The sequence below is a fragment of the Pygoscelis adeliae genome, unplaced genomic scaffold, assembly GCF_000699105.1.
Source record: "Pygoscelis adeliae isolate BGI_AS28 unplaced genomic scaffold, ASM69910v1 Scaffold321, whole genome shotgun sequence".
Taxonomy (NCBI): domain Eukaryota; kingdom Metazoa; phylum Chordata; class Aves; order Sphenisciformes; family Spheniscidae; genus Pygoscelis; species Pygoscelis adeliae.
Genome location: NW_008824039.1, coordinates 295,851 through 320,657, shown reverse-complemented (window position 1 = coordinate 320,657; position 24,807 = coordinate 295,851). Strand labels below are relative to the sequence as shown.

At 41.4% G+C, this 24,807-nt stretch overlaps 1 protein-coding gene across 1 annotated transcript in view; it reads right to left on the bottom strand.

Annotated features, from left to right (window-relative positions):
* CSMD2 (CUB and Sushi multiple domains 2) overlaps window positions 1-24,807 on the bottom strand; it is a 308,935-nt gene that overhangs the window by 241,016 nt on the left and 43,112 nt on the right. Inside the window, 1 exon segment of the mRNA XM_009333469.1 lies at window positions 21,598-21,710. Within this exon segment, the coding sequence (XP_009331744.1) occupies window positions 21,598-21,710 (113 nt within the window).

The window sequence follows — 24,807 nt, the reverse complement described above, 5'->3', positions numbered from 1 at the left end:
TAAGTGCAGATTTGTGCACTGCAACACTCGAAGCTTTCCAGACAGCTTCAGCATTTGTAAACTGTCTTGAAATGAGTAACTCCACACTGCTGTGACCACAAGAGAGCTGCCGTACTGCACACCTTCTATCACATACAGCAGAGTATTGGAAAACTTTTAGTGATGTTTAAAGACATCCACCCACCTGCTTGTGTAAATGCTGAAAGGTTTTACTGAAATCAGGGAAGTTGTTGTGCCACAAGTCAGAGGAATCCAACATCACACATTAGGAGAACAGAAAGAAACTGCTATTGTCCTACAATTCCCACAGGGGCAAAAGATGCATCTCCCTTCTTATGAACCCTGATATTTGGGAGAGGCAGTCCCCAAAAAAAGAAGGTTTACAGCCTGATAGTCCCAATACATCACATAGGTCTTCTTGTTACATATTTTGTTACTGACAGAGCCCCACGCATGGATTAAACAACTAAAGAAGGTAGGAAAAAAATGCATTTCATAAGATAAACATAAGTTCCCAGTTACAGGATTACACCTGCCATTCAACCCCATCCCACCTCAATTTCTCATCTTGCAAGTAAATTGATGCCATTAGTTCTTAAGAGCTTTTGCTCCACAGGCTAGCCAAGCACTTTCACCCAGTAACCTCCACCCTCCTTTCCAACTCACTGCACCCAAATTCTTCCAAAAAGGATCATTTCCACCAGATAAACTAAGTTCTACCAGATCTTTGCCTCCAACCAGGAAGTCTGTTCTCTTGATCAAAAGCTTCAAACCTCACTCAACTCACAATTTCTCCTCAGCTCCTTTTGCCCACCCCACCCCCCGCTGACAAAGCAGCTCCCACTGGTCCCACCGAGGAGCTCCCAGGAGACCTGGCAGGAGAATAAGGAGCCTCAGCTGGGCTTGGCCCAACACAGCTCAAGGAGTCAGCGGCACAGGCGGACGAGCAGTCAGTTTTGCTCGTACTAGGATTACAGACTACTGTCCGGTAAAATTTCAGCTGTGACAAAGTTTACTAGCACCGGAAAACTACCCGAGGCTCAAATGAAACTGGATATATTCCACAGTACAGAGACATAACAGAAAGCTTAAACAACATGTGGCATTTATATAATATTTTATATGTCCAAAGCATCATTTAGGCATTACCTGCAGCTCAGGGGACTGGTCAGCCAGGCTGGAACTCTATTTAGCATTAGTTCTCATGGGATTTCTGATAACTGATTCTTCACTTTCACCAGAAACGCCACAAAAATAAATCTGTTTACAGGGTAGCACAGCCTATATGCTTTCACTGCAACCTACAGTCTCCAAAGAATAACATACACTTTTTCAAGTTCTAAATAAAGTTTTCCTTTTAATTTGATTTCTAAACTAAAGATTGTGATAGTCCTTCTTTTATCCAAGACACTTGTCTACTTTCAGCACTATAGCCTGAAACAAAATTTCCAAGAGAGAATTAACAGCTATCATTTCTGTACACACAAGATGTACCAGACTTTGTTGCGCTTTCAGTAACAGATTTTTCTGTAAAATATAAAAGTTACAGCTGATTTGCCCATTGAGGATCTGCTCGTACATAATTACATGTCTGGAACAAGAAACCTAACTTCCATTAAGTTTTTGTTTCCACTAACTTTCTTACCTACCGGCCACCTGAGGCTACCAGCTCAGGAGGACACCAACACGCACATGCCATCAGGAAAACAAGAACAGATGAAGATGCTGGAAGACGGTTTAGGATAAACGCATCAAGAAAGCAACACACGGACAACTTGGTCACGTATTCACAGAGCACAACTGCTAATAAGATTACTATATGAAATATGCTAGCACAAGCTCATTTTCCTCCCACTATATGTTCCTGCAAAGCTGGTCTAATTTTATAGGATGAGAAGTTGCGTGGGAGGAACAGGATAAAAGCGAGATCAATGATTGTAAGAAATTTTAGTTAGCATGAAGGTTCCTCTGTGTTAGTTTACAGAATTGAAAAAACATAACACAGTGTCTGGAAGATTAATTTCTGGAGAGTCTGAGACCTGGATCTCTGTCCAAGACACACTGAAAAATGTACATACAACAATTTCTGACGCAGCATGTAGAACAAAGTACTCTTTTCTAGAGACTGACAGGATAATTTTCGAGTCACCTTTATGTCATTTCCATTAGGACTACGGAAACTCTCGTGCTTCAAATACAGTCTGTTTTCTTAGCAGTGAGTGGGGCTTATGTAATTTCTAATATAAAGCAAGAATTCACTTGATGCCAAACTACAGGATCTATTCTATTAAAATACAGAATCATTCCAAACGCCCAGTCTCAGACATTTCTGAGCTCTAGCCAAGGTGTATGAAGCATGAGCACTAAAGTGATTAGTCTGCAGGAGGTGAAAATTCATGGAATTTAATGACACAGCACCGAAAAGTGACTCCAGCAGTGAGTGCTCAGGCTGAGCAAAAAAAGCTAGAGGTCTAAAAAGGATAGAGGGATCAGGAGAAGGCTGAACCATGAGATATTCCCACATTCAGAAGATAAATGGACAGATGTTTGCATCTTCAACTACAGATGGTCTGCAACTGAACATGCGGTCATGTAAAAACCTATCACCTTCGCTTACAGAGTGGGGAACTAAGCACAAATGGAAAGAAGAGCAAGAGTGAAAAAAATAATATTCCTGCAAATTTTCTTCCTCCATAAGGCCAAGGAAAAACAATCACAAAATTAATGCACTCTTCATCAAACAAACAGAAGATATTATTTTCACATATGCAGCTAGAACAGGGCACAGAGGAAGGTTGAATTCTGGAAAGGGAGAAGTCTACTAGTTATATTTCAGATGTTACACGGTACATAAATAAGCATTTGAAAGCCTAATCTTCTTAAAAACCATCAGACAGAAATAACAAGGAAAAAAGCTCAGAAACTAGCCACTTCTTGCAGCAATAAGCTCTAATGGATTAGTTGGAACCCATGTTTTTATGCTTTTTATACCCACCCTTTTTCTTCTCCTCAGCTTTTGTGCTAAGCTGAAAATATCCAGCCATCCCATCCCTACTGTTTATGGAAGTAACGACAGAACTGCCAGATTCCCCACCCTCCATTCTCAATTGCTTATTATCAAGAATGGAGGCCACAATATTGAAGCAGCAATGTGTATTTATATCTCTTTGGCAGAAAGACCCATTTTGAATGAATGAGCTCACACTTTTCCCAGTCTGAAATATACTAATGGCATGTGATTTGTCATCTGGATTCAGTATTTGTCAATACAGAAATACCTGGCTATGAAAGTCTGACCCATCAGAGAAGGAAACAGCTGGATTTACACCAATGCTATAACTATAAAACACTTTGCATAGCTAAAATTGTAAGTTCCTTTATTAATCTTAGTACAAGTTGTGCATGAAACTGTTTTGGCCTTGAAATTAGTTGAAAGATTAGGAAGAAACAGCTGGAACCTCTGGGGGAGGGGGGGCAGACCCAGCACTGAAAATTAACAGAAAAGGAGTTTAGTGCATCTCCTCGGCACACGCTTAGTGGTTGACTCCCCATTGAACCATGCCAAAGACCAGTTAGACAACACCTCTCCACTGCAAAAGCAAAACAGCTCTGTAGCTGTGAGACCGCTCCTAGCTAGAAAAAACTAAAAGTCAGATCAGAACAACTGTTCCCAAAGTGTACAAAAACAGTACAAAAGTTAATCCTTGGAGTAAAAGGTATTTTAAAAGAACTGGTCTGTCAATCAGCTGTGGCCAAGGTGGGGGAAGACTCCAGTGAGAGAAGCAAAGAGGAATAAGACCAACCATTTGGTTATATCCTTACAGATGAGATCTCTCACTGTGAAATTTCCAAGATAAAGCATAGCACAGCACTTCCCTGGGGGCAGAAGGCAGTTGCCGTGACTTTATCAAGTAACTAGTTATAATTTTCATGCAAATAACAAGAATAATCAAATTACTATCACAGCTGTGTCAGCCTGAAGAAAACAACATCTATGAGATGATCAAAGCAAACAGATGACCTCACAGAAAGCACGTTCAAGATGTTATCTGTCCTTTTGCAACTTGTTTGCTTTGGTGTGAGCCAAAAATAAAAAAAAAATTACCTCTCAGACTGCTTATAACCATATGGGTGAGACTGCCGCAGACTGCACACCAACAACCTTCCGTGAGTGCACTTGTATTTACTGGTCAATATTCAAGGGGTCATGTGCATGCTTATCCACTTTTTATTTTTACTCAACCTTTGCTGGCACAGAAATGCAGACAAAATGCATCTGCTATCCCTTAAGGCAAAGCACCAGACAACTCTGCATGTTAAGGAATGGATGAAGCTGCTGAACAAATGAGAAAGAGAGCAAATAATCTGAAAGAGCTTTTCACTGGGTTTTGGGGTGTTTTGTTCATAATGGTTTCTTATCTCCTCTGATTGTTGAACCTCAGGGTAGCATCACATGAAGCTGAGCTTTCAGGCATTGGCAGGTCTATTTTACTACTGTTTTAGCTAGAAAATCTTCATCTTTCCAAACTGGTCATGGCTGCATTGTTTTTCTTGCATGCGTTGTTGTTTTTAAATGTGAAACTCACAGGACATGAATTGTCTTTTACACCACTTAATCCCTATTAAATTTAGTTGAAATAGTGGGTTAAAAAGTTATAGTCTACACACAGAGGGCATAATTGCATTCCTCCCGTCTTTCGGAAGCCAATCTAGAAACAACATGATGACTTTTATGACAGGGATACTCAGACACAGCTAATAAAAGTCTACACTTAAGGAAATAAATGCCATAAGTAACATACATTTTGCTTTCAATCTATTGCTTAAATTAAAGGTCATACACTTAACTCTTACAAACTAAATGATTTCTCTTATAATGACATTTGTACAGCATGTTACAGCACTGGGCTGGGCCTGCGATGATGCAAATCAGGAACTTCAACTGAAATCATCCATTTTGACCAGCTACAGTTAGCATAATTATGTTCACTGCCCAGGAAAAAAAAAGTGTTTTCTAAATGATCCTCTTTACTGAGAGCTAACTGGATAGCCAGTAATTCAATGTTAAAAGGTTCAGGATGCAGAGAGATGTGCCTGTAAGTTTACACTGGGCAGCTGTCAAAGAGTTGCATCTGCTTTCACACTATCCGCGTGAGGACATTTGGTGCTAACGTCATTTAAGCTCTCTCCACAAAGTCTGGACAAAATATGCACGATGCTTTGTATTAGAACCTCATCTAATTCTCTTTTAAGAGAGGTTTAGTTTCATTCCTTTCAAGTGGGCATTGGCCATATCGGACCAACATACCTAATAATTAAGCACTGTTAAGTAATTAAAGTTTCTGCAGTAAAAATGCACAGAATTACTAGACAATAATTAGGGACACCAAATACTCCCAGTACAAAAGAGAACGTGTAAAAGCCAGTTTTCAGGAACAGATTGGAGCCCGTTGCAGTTTTCCATATAAAATTGGGGAGGGCAGACACTTTACATCAATTTTTACTATTTTCTGTGAGTTTTTCACTTTTCGACCAAAAGTATTTCCCACTCAGAGTTATCTAGCATATAAAACAGCTTGAATAATTTTCCCTCAATATTTTAATCTGTAGTATGTTTAGTTCAACTTTTCAATTTTATTTTATTTTTAATTGTTGGATTGCCTGTTATTTTATACCAGGCTTTACTATCATCTAGAGAAAGAATGCACTTTCCAAGGCTTGGTACAGCATAGCTACAAAGAAACACGGTCAGATCTATTAGTACTTCTACAAGGTGAAAGAAAGCCAGGTTATACTTATTTTGCTCTACATTTCAGAGAATACTGATTGACAGGCCCTATTCTTATGAATAATAATATCATCACCGAGCCTTTCTGTGCTTGAATAATCATTGCATTTCCTCTTTAATAACACGATAGGGTTTATATGGAAGACTCGAGCATAAAGCCACAGTGACCTTCCCCACCTGAAAAGAAGCTGCTGAAAATGACAGCTGAAAAAAACCACAGAGCAACTGAGATAATGCTCCAGCCATTGCATCTCCAGACACATCAGCCCATAATAATCACAACGGTAACAACAATCTCGGACTGATGACACTCCCTCCTCTCCCTGATTCTCCCCCTTCTTCAAACAGCATTTCATCTCGCCATTTCTAATACTCGGGGAAAGAACCAATTCGCACTTTCTGCACTGGTTACGCGCTCCGAGGCTCCCTGAACACAGCCCCAAACACCCTGAACACTGAATCATCTCTGATCCGGATGGAAAAGCAGATGTCCATGTAAAAGTACATTTTCATCCAGATATTGACAGTGTTACAGTCGCTGTTTCCTGCCACCTCCCTAAAATTGTTGTTGATAGTCTCCTCACACAGCAGCAGCTCATGCTCTGAATGAAGCATCGCTGCTTTTGCTCAGCCTCAAATTATCTATATGTGGCATTTTCCAGACATGTAAGCTACAAACACATTCAATTCAGGTAAATGCCTTTTCCCCTACCCATTTTTTAGATATGGTAACGAATAGCAAGAATTGTAAAGGCAGTTGATACTTAGGACATGAAGAAAATATTAAATTAAGAGAAAAATCTTCTTACATATGCACACATACACATGCACCCTTTCTATTTATATATAGGGAGCTGAACCATTCTCAACACAGCTTATATCTGCACAAACAGCTTTTCTACAGTGCAATACAAACACCTTGGTTTGAGTCAAGGAACAGGAAAAAATAGTATAGTAGAAGCAAAGAGCTCCATCCATGAACCGCTACAGCTGCTGGAGAGCCCTAGCAGGCACCAAGAACAGCATTTCAAGGCAAAAACCAAAATAATCACCGAGCATCCTTCAACACATGTAGTTTTGCCAGGGATAGCTGAATCAGTCTGTGTTTGACTTATTTGGGGACTCATTAGCAAAATTCAATCTAAGTAAATCACAGAGAATAAAGCAGAGCAGTACAGCAAAGGACTTTTTGCCACACTGATCTCTTAACATGCACCATGGACACAACTATGACTTCATTTTCCTTTAATCTATATTCAGTTTGCCAGATGGAATTCACAGTGCCTCAACTGAAGTAACTAACGTGTTCAAGTGACAAGCAACCTATATCCCTCCAGCTGCATACAGCTGTGAGCAGTCCCATGCTCTTCGGTTTTAAAATTACAAATTTCAGTTGAACACAGCCTGCACGAAGGGTTATGTTTTGGTGGGAGAGAAGGAGCTTTTTTTTTTTTTTACATCTTAAATGGCTGACAGCTAATCATACTGCTTTCTTCATCAAAATATAATTCAAGGTGAGAATGCATGGTAATCAGAGAGAGACAGCTCACCACATAGCATGTGCATTCACTTCTGGAAGTGGAGATAAAGTTAATTAAATACTCATTTAATTTGAATTAAGATGGATTCACTCTGCTTGAGCTGATCAAAACCCTGAACTGAAAGGTATACTGCGCAGAGTAGTAGCCTTTTATTATTTAAGCTTTCCCGAAGACACATTGTGTAGTCCAATACACACATACAGGCCTTTTTCATATCATCTGCTTTAGCTCTCAGCTTCTCTGCTTTCTCAAGAGTAACGCAGGCAACTGAACAACAGGGGAATCCTGTCCTGTTCCTCAGCGGACAGGACGACTGCTTAAAGAGCTCTTCAGATGCACAGGACACCCCTACATGACACCACATAGTTCACAAGTTCTGTGCACGCAGGAGTGACAAGACGACCAAAGGAAGTGATGTAGCGATGGAGGTAAGAGGTCAAAGCAGAGAATTACAAGGCCAAGAAACACCCTGCTCCTACTCGGTGTCAGGGCACGAGTGGAACTGATGGAGACCTAATCACTGATCTCCTTGTGTTAGAGCAATCCCTCCATCCAAAACACAATGCTTTCTGCTTAACATAGCCCAGCCCTATGGACATCCAGAAAGAGAGAACACTTCTGTCCTCCTCCACCATTAAATCCCTCCTGCTGGCCTGTGTCCCGGTCACCTGAAGAGGGGCTGGGGGTCCTTCCACTTTTCTTTTTGTTACAAGAAGCCACCAGCAATTCAAAGCTTAAGCTACAGATAGAGCAGGGCTCTTCCAGTAAGGTGGGCCCCAGCAAACTGCTTGGAAGGCATCTACGTATTTATAGTCAGGTTCTCCTTGACCAGATGACATTTTAAATCTCAAAGCCAGAAAGAAATACCACCAGGTAAAGAAAAGGGGAAGGAATCACCATCCAGGCTAGGTGGATTTGAATGGATTGAGAGGAGATGCCTCACAGGAGCTTAGATCCTATCAGCACATGTCAGGGGGTTTTGCGGGATAGGTTTTCTGCCGCTCAGTCAGGCAGGCTTTCCTTTCAGTGCCTCTGCAAACTGCTTTCTATTTCCCAGCCATCACTGCTATGAACAGTAAGTCTACTTCACAGCAAACCACTAAAAGCAATGCTGGTCAGCCAAACCACTTCCTTTTTTTCCCCTGCAAAAATTGCTTTGCCTACATAATCAAAAGTCAACTAGCCTCCTACTAATCAAGAAACTGGAGCTTAAAGTTAATTCTTCCTAGCTAAATTGCTGCATACAGACAGCTTTAGTCAGTATTTTCAGCAATCCACACACACAACTCCCTCTAAAAGTATATCTGATGTGTATCAAGAAGATTTATTTATGTGCCTAAATCGAGATGTAGACACTCAAATACATATCCCACTAAAGAAAAAAAAATATGGACCACTGAAGGCAGTTTAAGATGATTCTTGTAGAAGTCCCAGCTGGTGCAAGACAGACACAAGCTGATCCCTCCCAGCTGAGGAGCAGCCCCGGCATTCCCTTCTTTACACACAAACAAACTGATAAATTTCATAACCATTAGACAGTGACCTCTAAAATTGCATTTGTGAATCCTGTGGAGCAAGGAACATTTTCCAGGCCGGTGGATTTCTGCAGGCAGCTCCAGGACTGAACTAGTATTCAAACCTCTGGTCACATCAGAAGGTCGAAATCATAAAGCCTATAGTTATAAAGAGCTCCCTTCCCTGACAAGGTGCAGAGTTCTGTACATCCTAAAAGCAAATTAAAACATAATAAAAAATTAAACATAACCTCTTGGAATGCAAACAGATAGAGAAGTACAGTAAGGAGCTCCGACATCAAGAATACAGAAACTGGCTCAGATGGTGACTGTGGACCCTTGGAAACATCATTCTACAGAGGGAACACAGGATGGGCCAACAACTATGATCAGAGACTGGGATTCAGGTTGGATCACTTCCCACAACACTTTCCAAACAGGGAAACGAAAGCCCAGGATTCAGATTTTCAAAGTCATCAGAATCTCAATGGCAGTCGATTTGGAAGACAAGCTGACCAAAAACCTCCTTAACACTGGCTATAATCAGAAGACATATCAGCCAATTCTAACTATGAAAAGAAACTCCACAGCTTTTGAGAATATCCTTCTTAATTCTCACAACCTTGATCCATTGATGAGATATAACTGGGAAGCCAACATACGGAGACAAAGTAAAACAGAGAATAGCAGCTGCATTAGTAGCAGCAAGGATTTTTCAGAGATCCGAGATGCTCTCTTCAACATCTCACCTTCTTTTTTATAGCTACCATGGCTGTACCTGCTCGAGCACACTGTGCATGCCTAAGGATCAAATGGTAATGAAGGACAGACAAGCCTTTTAACCAAATTGGCTTGGCACTAAGTCTGAAATTTTTGCACAGCTCATTAGTGGTGACTTTTTATGGAAATGTATGCTGAAACAAAACCAAACGCATCTAGCAACTACATGTTCTGCAAATAGATTCCTTGATTGAAAAGAAATGGCTCTCTATTATATGTGGGGAAAAAAAGGAGCAAGAAAGAAAATGAAGGTTTTAGGAAAGAACCACCACAATGAGAGTCTTTCATAACGTACCCTCACACTGCTGTGCTGAGACTTCCAGGCACTGATTTTCCACACCTTTCACCTGTCCAGTCACGTACAGGAACCTGCAGGGCAGGCAAGTACATCTCAAGCACAAATAGCCCTCCATTTCCAAATGCCACGAAAGCAGCAGCAGTACCAGTCTCACAAATTCTTTAATGTTTTCTGCATTACTTCTATATGCTATTCTCTAAAATGGGCTGATCAACAGAGCAGCTGTACTGTGAGGGGAGCAGCAGTGGGACCTCCTTGACAGCAAAGCGTCCCCATATTGTAGCTGAGCAAGTGTCATTTGATATTTGTTTAAATGCTTAATACTGGATCCTGTTTGCAAAGCATTAGCATTCCTGTTCTCCTGCATCTGCACTGATTGATCTCATTTGCATATGCAAATCAAATGCCAGTATGAGACACTTAATATTCCCTCAACTTCATTTAGTGCTGCAGCAACATGGGTCAATATCTCACTCCATCCGCTAGTATGTGGGGAGGGTTCTAGCTGAGTCAGCAAATGCTAATAAGCCTTGCTGCTTTCAAGTCTTAAATCAATTAGTAGCATATTAAGGCAGACTTGCTGGGAGCTCATTTAAGTAATAAAAATCTTTTGTATACCTAAAAAGAATAGGAAGGTTGACTCTTCCTTCCCCAGTTCCCAGGGAATTGTTTTAATCTGAAGTCCTAACGGGAAGCAATGCATCTGCCACAACATTTACTGAAATGGGGAGCCGCTCTGCCATTTTTGCTGGCTTCAGAGGGAAAGTAGTAAGGACACCCAAGAAAACCCCAGTCTTTAGTACAAGTTCTTCCCCTACCCTTGTTTGAACAATATTAACATACACAGACAGCAAGTGGAATTCGGAGCAGCATATCCACAGCCACCAACCCTCTGCCCTTGTATTCATGACATTAATCCTACACTGCAATGGCACCTCACTTGCATTGACACCTGCAGAGCAGCACCTCCAGGCCGTCACAAAACATCCTACCAAGTAGCACAGGCTCGCTCTCTCTCTCACAGCACTAGCAGCACAAGCTTCTGGGAACAAGCACCGCCACGAGAAGCTGCATGATCAGCTTAGGCAAACAAATGGTCCAACAAAACCCCAGCCTGAGCCTCCCCAGCCTCATCCACCTACAGCAGATCCACTGACCCCCTCTCCCCCCCCCAAATCCCACATGCTCCAGGTTCACTTCCCTACCCTGATGGGTGCTCAGCACCAGCAACACTCTGGAATTAAGTGACTGCACCAAGAAGATCCACTGAAATCAGAGCAAACCCAATTTACACCAGCCGAGGGTCTGGCCCAGTACCACACTGTGCACCACTGTCAGTCACAGGCTCCCACCCAACCGACAGCAGATGAAGCACAGACAACTGACTGAAGTGGAGCTTTTAAGGTATTTTCCCCTGACTCAGATACAGCTTCTGCAAGTCACCAGGGCCCAGAGCTTGCTGCTTTGTTAAGCCAGTGCTACAAATGGCACCAGCCCACCCAAGTACTTGACCTTGAGCACTCATGAGAGGCTCTCATTATTCAAAGCCAAACTGCACCTCAGCTGGCAAAAGAGCTAACTTCAGGTTTATGCTCCAGGAGATATTTGCACCTGAACACTCCCCTCACCAAAAGAGAAGTGCCTGTTCATAAACAAACAAGTGCAAGTATCCCTAGCCACACTTCCCAGGGAAACTCAGTGGCCAAGCACAGCTATTTACATTTATTTCTTCATCTTCTAATCAAGATTTTTGTTTTGAGCGCCTGACTACCCGATGTAGCACCAAGCTCATAGACACTGCAATGGGCAAACACCTGGCTTATTTGCTTGATTTTACTTCAGCAAATTTATTTGACATCATCTGCAAGTATCAGACTGAGCAGCACTTACACCGGTTCCTGCCAAGGCTGTGAAAAATAATTGAGTCACCACTGTCATGCCAATTTGCCATTCATTTCCCTTTCAAGGCTGAAAGGCCACCGATGACTGGAATATGCTTCTGACCATGAGAACAGTTTCCTCCATGGAACAAAAAGGAGTAAACAGATAACTGGAAATAAATAGCAAAATAGGGTTTACAAGCCAACTTTCGATTTCTCAGGTGGCTTTTTGCCCTTTAAAAGTTGTTTATAAAACAACTGTTCTTGTCTAAACTACTATCAAATTCTGAAGTAGTCTTTTTTTTTTTTTTAACATCACAGCTAAGACATCAAAGCATGTACTCGCTGTCAAGCCAACACCAGTTCTTCCAGCACTAGCACAGGCCAGTAGCAAAGGGGAGCAAGAAGCACTGGCAGGAACACTGGCTAATTTGGGATATAAAGCCCAGTTGACTGACTTCGACCAGCCAGATACTTTACGATTTCTCTCATCAGGTTTGCATCCACCACTCCAAACATGTGACTGCACAGAACAGTTGACTGTGGCAAAATCCCTTGTTTCCAATATGCATATGGTACATTAAATGAAACAGTAGTTGCACATTGCAAGCAGCTGATGACAGACAGGGACACAGCTACAGAGCTGAGATCTTGCAGAAAAACTCCAAAGAACAAGCCATAAAAAAAATCTGAAACCATATGATAGGCAAACCAATTGTCAACCAAATTTTTTTGTGTTAGGTAGAAAACACTTAATTGGAGACAGCATCAATCCAAATGCTATGCTTTAAATCTAATTATAAAACTACTTCTCTTTCAGACACTACACTGTGTAAAACAATCCTGTCACTCAATATTATTGACAATGCTGCATTCCCTTACTGCTTATTTGGTATCTTCGTTTATCATGTAGTCCAAATACTAATACTTTGCAAACAAGCAGCAAATTAAAACGCACTATGCTGACTGAATAGCTGCATGGTTTGGCATAGCTTTGACAGCACTCTACGCACGCACTCCTAAGTGCAGTGTTATGAACCCTAAAATGAGAGTGGTGAACACAGCGGTGCACAGCGTTCTCCTGCTCCTCACCTCCCCACCAACGCTCCATAGCAAAGCCACGCCAGATGTTCCAGCACAGAGGAGCAGGAGGCAAAGCTGCTGCAGGGCTACGTTATCCTTCGGCTATTAATCATTAGACAGTGTCACTACATCACTACCTCCCTCTCCAGCAAGACTCAAGCTTTTTCTGCTTCCTTTCAGGTTTATTGCTACTTTACAGGCAGCAGTGACAATGAAACAGATAGAATAGGAACAAAAACTAGGTGCTTTCTTTCAGGCATGATGTTCATTATGATCAATCATGCTTTTTTAATCCCCATGTATTAAAATGGACTGGGACATTGCAGACATAAGAATACCAACACTCAAACACGGTCTGTGGAGTTCTTGCTTTGTTTGTAGAACAATCAGTTCTTTTACAGTCATTTGGAAACAGCAATGTGACTCAAAACAAGTCAACTCATCCACAAACCTGCTAAGATATAAATAATAACAATAAGATACAGTGACAATAAGTATTATTAAGAAATGCATGAGGCCAGGACAGGCAATTTAGGATCTCAGCTGCTGATCTCTCTGGCTGGTTTGAATGCTCTAAGCAAGTTACTGCAGCAAAATAAACTAATATAACAATTTTGGTACATAGAATTAGATAAAAACTCCTGGGTCATCTGCTCTTGTCCTCTGCTATTTCACTGCTTCTCCATATGGTGGGCGTACATACAAAATATGGGCAATTTCTCTTTACAGCACTCCATGTAATTTGCAACAATCAGGATTTAAACTCTTCAAGAAGGTTTTTACGTCTGCAGTTCCACAATACAAACAGAAGGGAAGTTTTCTAAAATTTAAATTAATTACAATTTTGAACAGATTAACTATAAAAAGAATAATATGTAATGAGCACAGAAATCTTCACATTAATATTTTTATCATCAATTCAACACAATTCATTCCATCAGCACGGTTTCAGACGGGTAGCAGTATTAGAAGTTCGGGCTGCTGCTCCTGGATAGCAGCATGAAGTGCAGCCGGGTTTCCCTGCCTGCAAACAAGAGACAGCTGAAAGATGCTGAAAGGAACAAACCAACTCTGCATCTCTGCTGCAATCATCTGCTGTGAAAGAGTTTAAAATAGTAATGAACATCTCAAAGTTACGGTGTTAAAGCCTCTTGAAGACGAAGGGCCATTTTGAACCCACTGTTTCAGAGTGTTGGCACATTCAGAGAAACACCATTTTATGGCTTCCCATGCTGTTGTTCTCCATAGCTTTATCTCTACAAACTGTGAGGGCTACAAACTTTTTTCTAATTAAAACTTCAATTCTTGAGCACAGCTCTTCAATAATGAAAAGTAATAGAGTGGATTCAGCATGCAGCTCTGGCCATTTATACATTTAGGAATCATTTCATCAGTTACAACCACCACTGAAGCAGAACATCAAACAGTACGGTCTAATACTGCTCCAGCCCAGAAAAAGCAGAGCACTCCATTCACCTGAAATTCAAAAGAAATTTTAAAACAATAAAATATTGTCTAAGTGGGAAGACAACATCAGTATGCTAGACTCATTTTGCATTTAGCATCTTAATAACACTCAAATTTGGTACACGCCCTTTAATATTAACAGGCACCAAGCCACTCAGATTGTGTGCCTGGAGCTAAACAAAGCATCTACAGAAGCCAACCAGCAATGACTGTAATCACGTTCCTCATCCTGATATGAATTTTCTTTATTCTTTTTAAAGGAAACATGCAATGCCATCAGATTCACTACTAACTCGGTACTATCTGCTGACTCACCAAACCTACTTCCCATCACCATCACAGGATTTCCCAGGGACATTTGCCTTCCAAGCACTGACACCAGCATGAACCAAACTCAGCTTGTGAGATACAGGGGAGGAGGGAGCCAAAGCTAAATCTTTCCCAGGTCACGACTGATACTAGAATTAGGGGGCATTGTAAACAAAAAACAAAAAGCCACCAAAGCAAAGGACGTTAAGCACAGCAGATAAGGATGAAATGACAAAAACTGCAGGAGCAGTAGACTCAATGAGAAGTAAAGAACTATGTCTATTAAAACAGAAAAGTCCTAAAAAGGTGTTGCACAGCCCTCAAAAGCTTTATGCCACACACTCAACGTGCCCAATACTAAGCAGACCAAAGTAAAAGCAGCGGTTGAAGAGTCGATACACTCTGGCATCCAGCTCCATGCATTCAACTGCAAGGCCATTTTGGTTTTGAACACATAAACCATCATTCAATCAGACAAATAAAGCAACATCAAACTTCCAGAAAAAAAAGGAGCCACAGTGCAAGGCTCAGAGCCTTCATCCTTCCCACTGCCACCAGAACAAGGGTTAATCTGTACTTTGCTGCAACTCAGGATTCACATTCATTTGTCTTGGTCTGGAAAAGGAGAAAAGCATCAAGCCAGTAAATTTACCAAGAACCCCGTATGCTTCAAATTATGATTTAGGTACTAAGAGAACTGGGACCCAGCTGGATGTTTAAATGAACCCAACATGGCGTTCGCTCAGAAGGCAAATTGGCATAAAAGCACATTCGCTTATGGCTTTAAAAATTTTGGCCTATTCAAGTACTAGCCTGGCAGTTCTGAAATTTATTTACACAGATAGAGAATATGCTTTGAGCGGTCATTGGACAAGCATGAGTCACCATGTAACCACTGACCAGCCCACAGGGACAGCGTGGCCACACGTCACCTCTGGCAGGCTGCTGTTTTACCACCCTTTCACTGAAGTATCTCTTGAGACCTTAGGGACTCTTTAGCCCCTGGAACAGCTTTGACCCCCCGGTGTCAACTGCAAGCAGGCAGGACTGAAATCTAAACCGTTAGGAACTTTCTTGCAGCCCAGTGAATCCAATCCGAACCATCAGAGCCCAAGTTTTACTCACAGCACAAGCAGATTGGAGCCAAATCTTCAGAAACTCTTCCCAGAGTTTTATATTGAAGACTCATTTTCAAAAGACAAAGGACTTGTGCATCCAAATTCCTCCACTCTGGTCTTTGAAAAATGGGATCACTATTTCCCAATTTATCAGAGGACTTCCAAAAAACGCACATTGCCCAAGGCCTTGGTGAATCCCCATTTTTTTTATTTCCCCCCCCATCCCCAGGACAGTGTTGGTCTTTATCATGATCAGAAGCTGGTTCAGACAGTTATCTGTTTTTACAAAAATCTTGAATACTCTGTTTCCAGAGACAGAGAGAACTCAAACAGATCAATTTGTCTTCCATTAATGGGGCAACTGTTACTGTAAAGTCAAATGACAGATGGTAAAATGGAGAAATGAAGCAGTTTCACAACTTGTGCACAGTGTCAATACATCCACAGAGCAGCAGAGAATCGGGAAACCTCATTCGGGTTTAGCAAAAGGAATGGTCAAAGAGGGACAGGAACCAGTTTTTAATTGTATTTTCTAAATATGTATGCACAACTCCACAAACAACCCTCTAAAGAATGAGATATTTGTGCTTGAGAAAGAGGAGGATATTTATTATGAAGGAAAACAGCACCATTTACTTGGGGCTGTTTCCCTCTGTATTTAAACGCTTCTAATTTCTTAAAATAAGCAGTGTTCTTCTAGGCATAATTGTTTCTTTTCAATCAGGCACTTAGTGTTTGCAGCTATCAAATTTGTTGCAGCTGTAATCAAACACGATGTCTTGGGAAGGAAAATCTTCACCTACTGTTAAATCCCGCTGCATTACACAGCACTGCTTGTGCAGCAACGGAGTCCAGAGTCCAAAATGCCCTGGTTCTCTCCAGGGGTTTCTAACTGAACTTTGCTTTCAGGGAAAAAAAAATTAACATTAAAACTCTAAATATTACATAGATGAGGATTCCTAAAAAAACGTATTCAACGTTATCACATCCCTCTTCTTTTATATAGCACTTTCATTGTTGGAACACAAACACCATGAATGAAAATATAATCCCATTTGAGAGAGAGAGAGAAACTGAGGCACAGTGCAAAACTGTGACTTGAGAACATCAGTACAGCAGGACAGGGACAAAGTTACAGTGAGAATCCAACTCCTTCCTGTTCCTACAAGAAGTCCACTGGGCAACACTGTCCCAGCCACAGCAGGATAAGTCTCAAGTGAGAGCTCTGCGCCTTCTACAGATTTCTACTGTTTGAAGAATACATCTGGTTAGCAGACAATGGAAATATCAGCTATCTCCCCTGGGATATAGAAAAACCATTTTCAGTCTGCTGCGTTCCATGAACTCAGTCAGTCACTGGTCTTTTTTTCTGTGCTTCAGCTTCTCATCTTAGTGTTACCTGTCCTCTTTTCTCCGCTTGTTCTTTCGTCTGCATCCAGAGCGCAACATTCAGACCTTGGGCTCCAAGGCCAGTGCAACCGGCACGCTGCAGCGTTCTCCTCCTCAGCCCCGTCCGGCGCAGCCAGCACTCGCCCCACTCGAAACCCCCTGCGCAACCGTCCTGTCCCAGCCAGCTACCGAAACACCCCCAAGTCTCAGCAGAACTTGTAACACACTGTCAGAGCAGAAAGAAGTTTTATGCGAGATCCTCAGGTCCTGACTGCTTGCCTAGTGTTTGGTAAACGCTCAGAGTCTCAGAAAGACAGACCCGTGCAGCCCTGAAAAGCAAAGTTTCATTAAGCTCACGAGCCTCAGTGTTTTATAGCATTGCTCTCTAGTCATGTATGATAAAGAGCAGGTTCAGGTATCTTGCCTTAAATCCCTTTCTAGCTTTCATACCCTCAGGACGAACAAGGCAGCCAAGAGGTAATGGTTTACAAATAATAACGTAATTTTATTTCGTATCTACATTAGTAAACTAAAGAAATCTATTATTCATCATGAACTGTTATTAGCATTATTGAGGAAATGATGTGAAATTTATATCAATTTTCCTCGTATTGTAAAAGACTTGCCCAATTTATTTTAAATGTCAACATACTATGTATTCATCAGGTGTGCGGCAGTGATTGTAATTAATTTCACATTGTAGTCTAGGCATATGCCTTAATATTAGCTTCACACATCTTTCAGGAGAAGCAATAAATGGAAGCATTGGTCATTTTTGGTCATTAAACCTTCAGGAGTATTTTTCACAAGATGAGACTGTCAAGATTCACATCCTAGTAAAATTCTAGGATGTGATTTATAGCCGTCTCTGCTTTGAAATCCTCCTGCAATTGAAATGAAATGCAAGACTCCACAACAGCTGGTTAGGATTTTTGAGAAGAATAATTTAGTCACAAAAAAGGAAGAAATCCCAGAGTCTGGGGGATTTCACAAGGCTAATTGTGAAATCATGTTGAATTCAAGGGACAGTTTAACAGGAAAAAACCCCAAACTTAAGGATGCTAAAAGCGTGAAAGCACTTAATATTTTCTAAAACTTATGTTCTGAAATGGAGCTGCATAAGAACTGCTTACATTTAGTAAAAGAGTCTCTTAAGTAAAAAGTTACCTTCAAAGTATTATATTTAAATGGAAATGAAATTTTCTCTTCTTTCAATTCAGCAAGAAAAAGCTGACAATTTTTCATTCCCAGTCATCCTGCAACGGTTGCCCCCATTTCTTTTTCCAGATCATCCACTTAACAGTTACTTGTGCCAATCTGGTCACATCTCCTCTCTCAAACTGTGTTATTGCTGTGGGTTTTCCCACATTCACGACGCCATGCAGTAGCTCCTGAATGCTGCGTGTGCACTCATGAACGCAAGTTCATAGCAGCACGTATGACAAGGAGCCATTATGACCTTTGTTTTGCAACTTGGAAGCTGGGAACCCAGGCTACCTGACCAACGTGAGATTGTGCAGAACCATCTGCGCCGCAACCGGGAACAGAAGCCAGATCTCTGAAGTGTGACCTGGTGCCTTAAACCCAGAGATGCTGCATCCCCAGCAGCATTATCCTCAGTCGCAATCGTGTCCGCTCCTTGAGAGATGGCTGGGCTGGGGAGGAGAACATCAGCCTTTCTGTTTGCTCTCAACACTGTCTTCCACAGCAGAAGAACGAATACAACACCCCTACTATTTACTGAGCTTTGAAACAGTATTTGGCATCTAGAGAAAAATCACAACAAACAGTAAGAGATCAGAGAACATGAAGAATCAGACAATAAAAGCAGACAGAAACAAGCTGGCAACACATACCAAACTAAACGAAGAAAGCTGAGGAAGTCAGACAATGAGGAAAAGAGGATTAAGGAAGATCTAGCAGCAAGGCACAATAACATATAATGAAGTCAGAAAACTGTGAGCTCAAGAAGGAAGCATCACAGCACAGCAGCCCCCGAGCTGGCTATTCCTCAAATTCCACTGCCACCTCTGGCACCTGCCGTACCTGGAGCTTGAAAAAAGCTCTGCAGACTTTCAGAAACTCACTCTACCTATCTGTTCTTAAAGCATTTCTAAACAGTCTCATAGTGGAAACATTTTTTTAACAGATTCTGCCACCACTGCACACAAGCCCTCCCTTTTTTAGCCAGTGAAATATATAACTAAACTGTGCGTCCTGAAACATCGAGAAATGAAGAAACATATATACAGGTATGAGCAGGAGATGTCTGTGCCGTTTTCAGGAAACTGCTCGTAAGAGATCTTATCATGCAGGCGTCATACTGACTAGATAAGCTAGGAAGATGTTAGCTTAGATAAAAGCCAAGCTCGATTTATGTATTTCCCAGAGGGTCAGGGTAGAGCAGACGTCAGTGTAAGCACAATGTTTCTGTGGCACTTTGATGCCTCCAACTACGTACTTTCTTCCTGTCCTCCTTTAAAAAGTTCCCGAGATCTTTTGTTCCAGTTTTAAAATTCTGTTTCTTTTGGTGCATTTCCCAGCGATTGCTTAAAGGGAGGAGGAGAATAATGAACATGCTTTGATAGCAGATCATAAAGGAGCCATTTACTGCAAGGACTCTGATGCATTGTTCTGTCTTTAAACATGAATTATCGAATCACAGGCTATTCACCGCGTCATAGATTACCACTGAACTGAAACAGCATTACAGCAGCAGCACGTCCCTTTGATCAAAAACACACTTATCTCCTCCTTTAGTCTTAGTTAACAACAATCCAAATAGCAAGCAAGTAGCTTGTTTTGAGGCAGGCTCAGAGCGGCACGTTTAGCAAGCCTGCCCCTCTCCCTCTCAAAATGAAGCTTTCATTTACACCAATGCTCCGTGTCACTCAGTGGCTCAGGTTAAGTTTTAAGCACATTTCTTTTTTCCCCCGGAGATGCCCTCAGTTGCCTGCTTTAAAGCCTCCTAATCACCAGTCAAATAAACTTCAGATAATTTAAAATATATGTGACTAAAAGGCAGCCCTGGAACAAGCCTTTGTACAAGATTACCTGCTGCATCAAGGTAATAAGAAAAACATTAAGAAGCATGCAGGTAACTAACTAAATGCCAAAAAAAATGAACTCAATGTCAAGAAAGTACAAAAACAGCTACGTGTCCTCTATCACACAATTTGGGAGCAAGGTACTGTCGTGTCTACTAGACACAGTGATTGACATATGTTCTAGCAGAGATTCTGCAAACGGGCAACGGGATCTGCCCTTCCTCACCACACCGCTGTGCTCACCTGTCCCGACAGCCGCCACACACCACCAGCGTCCCCAGCAGGCACTTACCCTGCCAATAAACAGAGCATGGACTCCGGCTGAGATGAACTTTAACACCGTTGCCTAGCCATGCCGAACACCTGCTAACACACCGATCGCTTCCAGACTAATAAAAACATCTTAGTGCCACTGCTGCCTCAAGGCAGAGCAAAGGTTTTAATCAGAAATTAGAGGGTATTTAAACAGAGTTCTCCTGAACCTGGACAAGCGTCAAGTGCAGAAAATGTTGAGAGACTACAACATCATCTCAATGAAGGCATCTGTTTGGTTTAATGTATTGGGTAATTGTCAGGTAGGACTCATTACCAAAAATTGTCATTAAGGCTGAGAACTTCTAAGGACTCCAAAGAAAAACGTTTACAGGGATAGGAACAACATTCTAGGTTCAATAATCAATATAAATATATCTCAAATTTTAACATGGTTGTCATTTACCCAGCAGTACCAGCTCATATTGCAATCATGACCTGCCTTCTCCTATAAACAGTTCTTTCATATACCTGATGACTTCTACCATCCAAGATCTTCTGAAGCTACCAAGCCTTCACATACAAACCTTCACCTCCACAACTACCAAAACACCACACATTATTTATGACAAGAGACACAGGCAGTGAATTTAAACACTTGGGGAGGAAGACGCAGGGAAAAGAAAAACAACAAATAAGTGAAGAAAACTTAAAGGAAAAATGCACTAATGTCCGAGCATCCTATACACTGCTCTGCAGCGCCCACTGTCTCAACTGTAAATCCCAGGGGCTACATGGGGCGCTGCGCTTGCTGTAACCCTGCAGATTCCACTGTCAAACCCCACATTACCCTTCCCTTCTCAGTCATTCTAGCTTTGCTGTTAGAGGGAGCTTTTAAAGACATTTTGAGCACAGATGCTGAGAGGAAAAAACACATTACACTTGGAAGGAATCAGCAATTTGAATTCTGAAAAAATGGATCAAATTATACAAGAACCAGGCACTCCCGTCTTGGATTAAGTGTCTGCATACATATATATCCTGGTATAAACTCTGCACCTTAGTTTCACGTCCTACCATAAGCCAAATGCAGATACAATTCAAGACAATTACTGAACTGGGCAGACTTACCTTCATAGTTTGCCTGGAAGCCTTGAGCACTGACCGCATAATCACTCACAAGCCACAAGGACAGCACAACCCCTGTACTCACAATAGGAGAAGGCAGCTGGAAACCCGTTAACCTGGAAGAGATCAATAGGAAGGTTACACTCACCATTTCTGCCCTTGACCTGCTAGTAAATTGAGAGTGGGGCAGCTGCCACTTTGGCCAATACACCACAGCCTGAAGTGGGAAGCTTCAGAGCTAAAGAAAACAGACTGGTGCAGCTTGAATTTAATAGCTGTTCAGCAAATGCTGGGCAAACTTATCCTGGGCTTTTAACACCTTCTGGCTTACCAGAATAGCTACTAATGTGTTTCTTCATTGACTATATTTTAAACTAGTCTATCCGCTTCACACCTTGTTCACTAACAACATCTGCTCTGCAGCGCCCTGCTAACCCCAGCTCTGATCTGGGAGCAGTCACTGAGCCCTTCAGAATAACTTTCCCCATCTATAAAAACAGGAGCAATATTTAAGGTTGCTGAGTAAGCCCAAGACATTATTCAATAATGCTTATAACACATTTTGAGAACCTTGGAGTAAAAACATAGATAAGGGTCTGAAGCATTATACAAACTGCATTAAATCAAACAATCTAAAATAGCAGAAGACAGCAGGCAAGAAAATGTTGTTACCAATTAAAGTCCATCAGGGTGGCTATCTTCAGAGTATTTGTTCTGTAGTTTTACAGTGGATAAGTTTTGAAGTTTCTAGGAACCCTAGAAACCCCTACCCAACTGCACCTGCAAGAACAATCCCAAGGATAGCACTTTTCATCCTACATCCTAATGTATAACATGTACCACAGTGAAGATTGTGATGGTTAACACCTCTTTACTCACTGAGGAAATCAAAGCCCACAGACACAAAATTGTTTGCACAAGATGATCTAGTAGATGTATCGTAGGAACTGCCTAGCATACAGATATGCCCACAAGTCAGAATAGAAACAGCTATGTAATAAAAAGGTGACTAGTGAATAGCCCAAAGGCAGCACTACAGAAACCCATAGCCCCGGTGTCTTGCCCTCCCTGGCTTTCTTTGCAGACTTAGTGCTAATTGACAACTGTTGATTTTATTACAAAAGTCTGTTAGGTAACGATTTTAAACTGGCATTATTAGATCCCAAACACTGTACCCCTAATACTGTGTTGACAGAGCCCAAAAACAGCTAATGTACATTTCTCACAGACCATTACAGTTTTATAACTTATAAGCCTTCTCCTTACACTTGGCTAAGGTGATTTACATAATAGATTTACATAAGGAACATTTGTTTTAAAGCAATCTCATTAGATTCTTGCTTGCCATAATCCAGGACAGAAATTCCGATGCAACTCCCATTGCCTGATAACTGTCCTAAAACCAGACTTTTACAAAGCTGCAGAAGCAGCAGTAACTGAAGGAACTCACTGCCACACGACATCATTCGAGATCAAGAGTATTCAAGCTGGATCACAAGGACACAAGTAGCACGAGATAAACAGGCTATGGTAAAAAAGAAAGTTTAAAGCTTCTTAACACACATACTCAGAGGTTTATCCCACATCCTCTTATAGAGCAGCTAGTCTTTCTTATGGAGAGGGCAAAAGATCACTTGTGATACAAAGCACTCTGACCCCGTAAGAAATACTTCTGTAAGTATATATTTGATTCAGAGTATTTCCTCTCCTCATATGTTTTATGGAATGAAAAAAGCACCCATAGAATAAAATCAGATCTTTAATTTTGGGGGCCACCATCCTCTCTCTGACCACGGGGTCAGGTACTAGTACACTGCAATTTCCAGCCCAAGCGTTTTCTCCTTAAAGTTGCCACCAGCTCTCTGTCAACTTCCAGAGACAGTGAGCGAGCTTCCCTACTGTTCTTACTCTGGCTCTAATTTAGTAAACCTAAATATTATTTCAAACAGATTGAACTCTGACTAATGAAAGCTGACATGCTCTGCCCGAGAACCTTATTAAAGCAAAATTTCCAGTTATCAGCAAAGTTCACGTAGTTGCCAGCCAGTGATGGCAGTCAAGTTTGAATGTCAGCAAAGAAGTACTTACCCGCTCTCAGCATAAAATCCATTGTCTGTACAAGCTGGAAGAACAATTGCTCCTGTTTATTAAAAATAAAAGGTTCCAGGATTTTTAAGGATTCAAGATAGTTTTACTGTGCACAGAACTGAGGAAGAGTGCCATAGTTTTTATTAATTTACAGTTTCATTAAAATGGCTTATTAAAACCTTCACGCACTAAAAAAAAATCCAGGAAACACATGGACCTGTTTTTAATAAAAACATACAATGGACAGCAGAACCTGTCCATTTTTCTTCTTCTAATCACCACACAGTGTTTTATCATTATCTAGGAATTAGTTAACAGCAGTCTGTGCTTTTTATGTCCAAAGTAGATCTGTTCTCTCAGAACTAAGCTTTTTGCATCATAGATTCTGTTCACAGTCTATGTACCGGGTGGACCCCACTCTGCAGATGTTGCTTTTAATTCAGGGCAACATTTACATGTCTGCTTACCTGTAAGCAAGTGCACAGATCCCATAGGAGTCAATGAGAATTAAGTGCTACCTAAAACAACGTTGCCCTTAAGCGTGTGTTTGCATTTTCTAGTTACAGGGCCTTAAAAGAAAAGGATGGCCTGTGCATAAGGGCATGAAATTCTAAGAGGATTTGTTCTCAGTCCTTCTACAGATTCCACATTGACTGAAGAGACAATTTTCATGGGAACCTCTGGGCTTCCTGAACTCTAAAAGTTAATAAACCCAACCATCTCGCCAGGCCCTTAACTTCAGATATTCATTTGTGTCAGTCTAGCGTCCCTGGAGCAAGCAGAAGAAGACGGGCTGCCTGACAGCACAAAAGGTGACCAAACACTATCCCCCCAATTCAGATCAAACAGCCTTTCTGCCCACAAAAGATGGGGTGCCCCCATTAGTGCCAAAACTAAACTTATTCAGAAGGAAGCAGGTAATACTGCTTCAATAAGAAAAATATCTATATAGCAACTCCTACCCTCTATGCCACTGATTTCCATAACTCCTCCTGCAGTGAAAATCTGCACTAGAAACAAGATGAAATCTGTCCCGTTCCTCACTGGAGGCAGCTGCAGTCAAAATAAAAGTTACTCCTCCTCTTAAGCCTTCAACCAACACACACAATTGAAAGTTCTCTCTTC